Source organism: Photinus pyralis, unplaced genomic scaffold (genome assembly GCF_008802855.1).
Source record: "Photinus pyralis isolate 1611_PpyrPB1 unplaced genomic scaffold, Ppyr1.3 Ppyr1.4_unclustered_Scaffold8043, whole genome shotgun sequence".
NCBI lineage: Eukaryota > Metazoa > Arthropoda > Insecta > Coleoptera > Lampyridae > Photinus > Photinus pyralis.
The window spans coordinates 34,799-41,876 of NW_022172298.1; the positions used below are offsets into that span (position 1 = coordinate 34,799).

Sequence of the window (7,078 nt, forward strand, 5' to 3'; positions counted from 1 at the left end):
AGAAAGAACGACTTTATTGCTCGAACGGGTAGCTACCTACGAATCAAAAAAGATTAAATCTATGCAACCAGAAAGAATAAAAGTACACCTTATACTGGGTGTACATCTGGGAATTTCAAATTGAATGCTCCAGATTTTTTAAAAATCTATATACCTACGCAAAATTTGCATTGGCAGACCATAAACTTAGGTCGATTGGTTTTTGGGGTACGTTACGCTAATAAGCCCCCCAGGTATGATCATGAAATTGATAGAAATGGATAGAGGACACCTTAATAACACGTTTAGATTAAAAAAAATTGCGGAAGAGGGCCTAAATTTTCCACAATCTTAATTAAAAGCACCTCATTTTCTGGAAATCTGGTGTTATTTTACGTATATTTTGTAATTCTTAAGTTGGTGAAACTGAAAAATTTTATGTGACAGCTCTTTTTCCCCTAATAAACAAAGGTGACAGTAAATTTTTGTAGGAGGTTATGTTAACTCCTTCGCCTACTAAAATGAAATATGTTGGGTTTAACGTGTATATTAAGAAAATGTAATAAAAGTAGTACAACAGGTATAATATACAATACAATTTTAGGTTTTGTTCGACTTAAACACCAAATAAGCGACACTTCCATGTGACTGACATTTTAATAACACCACTTTTTGAAGCTTATACAGTCTAAACTTGAATGCATTAGGGAAGAAGGATGTCGTAGAGAAGGTTGCATGTGGCAACAATTTCTTGGTATCGATCACCGAGAGGGGAAACCCGGACACTTCCTGCATGTTTTATATGAATCGACGCTTAGCTTCCACCGCCTAATACGGTCGAGAGGGGAAGGAACATCTCTCGCATTTTCCATGGATCGCAGCTACGTTAGCGATCGCTGCTTAACTTAGAACGCCTTTTCCGTATCGATCGCCGCTTAGCATCCACCGCCTAATACGGTCGAGAGGGGAAGGAACATCACTCGCATTTTCCATGGATCGCTGCTTAGCAATGTAGGATGTAGAGAACTACTTACTGCTATTATGGTATAATTTAAAACATTGTATATCATTGTTTAAAGTTAATTAAATCGTGGAAAAATAACATAACCTCTTAAGAAACTAACTAAAGTTGGCACTCAGGAATGTTAAGAACACCAGTACCAACTGAAAAACAATCATGAAATTTGGAGTAATGTAACCTCACTTACGACGAAATGAAGTGAACTTTGAATGAAGATTGTGGAAAATGTAAGGCTTCTTCCGCAAATTTTTTAACTGATAACATGTAATTAAGGTGTCCTCTATCCATTTCTATCAATTTCATGATCATACCTGGGGGGCTTATTAGCGCAACGTAACCGGTTTTTGAATTATTGAATTTTTTTCGAACTTTTTGGGAAATAATTCCATTTCATATGGCAAAAGAACTAGTTATCATTGCCAGAATCTGCTTAAATAGGCGCCCCGTATATGAAGAGAAGAATATCGTGTAAAAAGCACATTCTTCATTAATCGCTATTGATTTGATGTCATTTTGTGTACTAAAACTGGATACGGCCATAAAATTATTGGATTTTTATGTCAATCGATAGAGAAAAAAATTAGATCAGCGATATACTAAACACTTAGTACTGGATTTGGAAATCAACCTTGTATTTTTGCCTCTAAGTTTACAATGTATTCCTTATGGTAATAATTCCATGGATGATTGTGCTTGAAACCAAATTCATTCGTTTATTGTCTCACTATCGATACGGCCATGGAATTACTGCCATAAGAAATCCATTGTAAACTTTGAGACTAAGTGTTTAGTATCGAGGATTTTGCAACTTTTTTCTCTATCGAATTATAATAATCCAATATGGCGTCCATAAGAAATAAGAAAATTGATGTGATTTACTCCTGGATTTACTCGAAACTCACAAGTGATAAAAATTTATTTTAAGCACCATCAGAAAGCTGAAAAAAATTACTAAGGGTTTGATAAAACAGTTTTTTGATATCTTTGCAAATAAACACTTTTCGGTTTTTTGATCATAACTATTTGTACAGTAACCAGAAATTCTAAAAGGGAAACTCAATCTACATAAAATTCTGCAATTATTTGCGCATGTAAGCGAAAAAAACCTCACCCTGTATATTGTTGTGTATAACTTACGTCTTGCGGGCCTTATACTTGGCTTAGACACCTGCCGTCTTCTATGTCTAATTTCAATTTCTTATTAATGTTAAATGTATAAAGTTTCCGCGCCATTGAATAATATAATTTTTACGGAATAAGAACCTGATGATAATAATTTGACAGCAGGTAAGTTGGTGATACAGAAAGTAACTAAAAGTTACCAAAAAATTGATGAAAAAAGAGAATTGGAAACCTTGTTTAGTATTCTTAAATTTAAGCTTAAGAATTAATTAATTCTTGCAACTTTAACCATGTGCATATTTTTAAAATCGATCGATTAATTACCGAGAAATCGCGATTCAAAACTTAAAAATTAATTTTAAAAACCAAATGATTGAAAGTATAACGAATCTATTACTCGAGTTGACTTCCATACAAGAATAAAATTTTGATTCAAACCCAACAGCTCAGTAGGTATGTATTCTCCGACATTCGGCGACAATTCTTTGTCAGAATTTATACAAATTTTAGAGAAGTTGCAAATAATGACTTGACTACTTATGGATATAAAGTATTCAACTTTTTTTGACCGGTTCTAAAAATATGCCATATTTATTATCTGATTACCAAAAATTGTAGGCCAAATATATTGCTTCAAAAACAAATCCATAAGGTTTTGGTTTTTAGGCACACCCAATACTTAGATTTTTTTCAAACAGCGAAGGCCGGAAAATAATGTTAGTCAAGTAAAAAGTGTATGGAATACTTACAATGGGAAGTTTATAAAAGTAGGTATACCTATCAGATTTCTTGTACAATAAACATTTTAAAATAAAGCATGGAATGTCAATTGAATTGCATAATAATACATGTGTAGGTACTTTATGGTAATGTGTTTAGAGTTCCTGTTGTTTACATTACATTATTGATGATATATCTTACGAATATCTACTTCATTATAATAAAATATTTAAAAACAAACTAAAGATACCTATAATAACCAAGTTTAAAAAAATACACCATCAAATACTTAGGCTATATTACCTATTATACATAACTCACTATCGCTTAATTATAAATTTTAAAAGGGCTGCGCTGCACAACATTGCTATAGGTATCTCGGTAAAATGTGTCTATATACATTTCGGGGTAAACTGAATTATGTTATTTTTTCTTGCACATCAGGCCAAGCCCTATCAACGAAAAACTAAACCGTGATCCGAATTCTCTCTGTATAAGGTACCTATGTCATTATAAAAGTGTTGGGCAAATTATAGTGCACTGAACCGAATTACGAGTTCGAATAAACTAATATATGCCAACTCTAACCATTGCATATAAAAACCACATTTTTCAATGCTCTAACTAAAATGAATTGTTCCAGATGAATCCAAAGACTTCAAGGAACCGTTCCCCTTCCCCTTATATAAAACACCAAAGAACGGCATTGTACGGTAACAAAAGGTTTATTGCGTTTGTTTTTAGAGAATCCTATCATCAGTCTATGTAAATCTAAAATTTTCGCCAAAACTTAACTAGCCTTGTAAATTTAATTATCTCTTAACTGAAACTACATCACATCTTAATTCTTATGGCTTTATTATACCTACATCTAGATAACTAAGTAGTAATACCATTGAGTAAAAAATAGTGTTTTTATTCAATGGTAATACCTAATTGTCCGATTATATATTATTTGCTTGCATTAAACCTCTTTAGCAGTAGGTATACTAATTGTAATCGCTTGCTTTTGCAGGGGCCGCTGTTGCAATCATGGTATGGTAGTGTCATCTCCAAATACAACAGAGTAAGTATAGCTGTGATGCAGATTAAAAAAACGATCATTGATTGACAAATAACGTGGGCCCTAGGTGACTCCCTTGTGACACTCCATGTAAAACTGTCCTATTCTGTGATTTTGGCCCATTGTATTCGACTACTTGTTTTCGATATGTTCCGTAAATAGTAGTGCACCGTAGGTACTGAGTAGTATTTTTAATTGGAATACAACGATGTACGGCACATAAAAAACCAAAGTTGGAAACTGATGTTGGTTTCAACAGGATGGTGCACCCGCGCACAACGCGGTAATCGTGCGAGAATACCTATCGGAGAACTTTTTCATTTTCGTGGAAATTTGTCGGATAGGTTTCCCTGCATTCTCGCATTGGATTAAATTGTCAAGAGGGTCAAGAGACTCCAACGAAATTTATGTCCTTTCAATTATATATGGAACACCCTGTATATATTATTATGCCATATGATAGCTTAGTAAATTGTCTATAAAAGTTCCTAATGCCCCATACCGAAAATTCTTCAAATAACCAAGATTTTTCAATTATTTTGATTTCGATCTAGTTATCCACGAACATGATAAAAACACACAATAGTAGGTACTTAATAATATTAAGACAGTAAGTGAAAATAGAACTTAATGGTAGGTTGTTAACAAAAGAAGAATAACATGTGAAATGAGTAATAGGTACATATAAAAACAACTTACAAGTTACAATATAGATAACAACCTATACGTTAAAGATGGTGTTCTAGGAAATAAACTTTAACAGCATTATGTAATAAACTTTAAAATCAAAGTTAGCTGTCAGATACTTTACAACAAACAAATTCATTTTATACCATTTTCATAGATAACTAGTTCGAAATGAAAATAATTGCACTGCTGGGTTATTTGAAGTATCGTGGCTGGAACTTTTGTAGAGAATTTAATAAGGTGCCATATATGATGTAATAATATACAGAGTGTTGGTAATCTAACCGTCATTATAACTCTACAAACTAAATAAGTTAGTAATAGTGCCGACTTAATTTGAAACATACTGTATAGGTACCTATACTATACCTAATTAAAATACTTCACTTCGTTTTTAGGTTGTTATTCTAATAAAGCATTAAACTTTCTATACCTATGTAAATTAATTTGCTCAAAATAAAACAAAAATGGAGTACAGCCACGTATGGAAGCTATAGTAAAACTATATATTATATACAAATTACAATGCGAGTGTACCTACTTAAAGTCGGGAACTATAACAATAAATGTTTTAGTAAACGTTTTTGAAAAAAATCCTCGAACACGCAAATTTTTAACTTACATGAGACATATTGTAGGTAATTGTTACTTAAGGATCGCCTTTCGTTATAGAGATATGACGTAGGTAATAAATAATTTTTTAAATGAACACCCTATTATTTTACGCTGAATTTGGAAATTAGATAAAATAAAGACCAAATTACCTATATACGCTAAAAAAGTCTGATACTGTATTTTGAAATATATATTTTGAGATCATTGCTTTTACAGTTTTAAAATAAAAAATCTAAGAAAATTAAGTAGCCATTTAACAATTGCCGTTATGACAGTTCTTCATCAGTTCGTGGTTTTTACTAAAAGAAGTATGTAATAGTTCCAGATTTTATATAGGTACACTCGCACATAATAATCCCGACTGAAGCAATCACACTTACGTAAATATAACACTGCACTACCAATACCTACCTATTTTTAGCGCATTTTTTAAGAATTAAAAAAATGTGATATTGTTTGCGTTTTGTCCGTCAGTCCGTCCGTCTGGACCCACTTCTGCCATTTCGAACTACTTCTAGGGGAATGGTCCTAGAGTCCTGGAATTGTTTGCAGTAGATAGCCTATACCTTGAAGGTGTGCCAGACGGCCATCAAATTTCGCTGTCTAAAAGCTCACCCCCCCCCCCAACCCCTCGAATTATTTCCTGAGATGCTGTTTTTAAAAGTAAAACGTGCATAACTTTTACATACGACAACCAATTGGTCTCAGATTTTGGATACGCATGCCTTTAGTGGTGCCAAGTTAAACTTTAGAAAATGGGGGGGGGGGGTTAACACATGGTCTACCCTTCATGGTATGAAAGATCTCATCGAAATAAATTGGTTTGTACAAATTATAACTTTCCCGTGCGACCCCTTTTCGAGATCAGTGAGCGACGGAGCCTGAGAGAGGGGGGGGAGTTAAAAATTAATTTTATCTCTTTGTTTCTAATTAAAGGTCTCAACGAAAGGAACCGTTTTCTACCAACTACTGTCCTTCTTTCTGTCCTCTTATCAAAGTACGGGGTAGAGGGGGAGGGGGGGTGGAACTAGTTTCATCCTTCATGGTACCAAATAATATCTTTGAGTGGATGGCTGGCGTTCAGGATATCTTTGACGGCAATAGGTATCACAATGCCACAGCTGATTTTTTTTATGTATAACTAAATCTAAATAAAAGTGCGATGTTATTTTGTTTAATTAATTACAGATTTGGATTCAGTTGAAAAAAATACACAATTATACGTATATACATAAGTACACTCTTTTTCATACTGCAAATAAAAAATACAAGCCAACAATTGCTTTTAGCAGGTTTTAGATTACGTAGATCACGTGCTGTTTCTCAAATAGCACCTAGGTACCTACCTTGATGATCCTGATGTTGGTTATCAGCCAGTTTCATATCATAAAATATTTCATAATGCATCTTATAGGTAGGTATCTACTTAAATTAATTAAGTCACTTCATTTTTGGGGTGTTATGAGAGAAATTTAGAACATATACAGTGTATTTTAAGTTTTAACTTAAGCCGGCACTGTAATAATATTATTTGTATCATTGGAGCTACGAAGTCCACTAAGTTACCAGATATGCAGAATTTGTTCTTACTGGTTACCTACAAGTAGAAAATTTAATTCAGTAGATACTGGGTATTAACCAAGGTAGGTACCTATTAACAGAAGTACCTATTCAACAACACTTTTTTAAGAATAGAATAAACTGTAGATATATCTCGGCATATTTGGAAAGGAAACCAAATTCTGAATAAAAATCTTTAACACTAGGTAATCATCATTCTCAATTAAATTACCTAACTTTTCTATATGTAGGTAAATTAATGCCATCAATAAAAAAATATGAAAAAGGAGTACCTACTTATACTAGATACG

General features: G+C 33.1%; 1 protein-coding gene across 1 annotated transcript in view; it reads right to left on the reverse strand.

Annotated features, from left to right (window-relative positions):
• The window catches only part of LOC116182916, a 30,550-nt gene extending 23,936 nt beyond the window's left edge, over positions 1-6,614 (reverse strand). The window contains exon 1 of the mRNA XM_031503480.1: positions 6,554-6,614. Within this exon, the coding sequence (XP_031359340.1) occupies positions 6,554-6,614 (61 nt within the window). The remainder of the gene's footprint in view (positions 1-6,553) is intronic.
• Between the last annotated feature and the right edge of the window lie 464 nt (positions 6,615-7,078).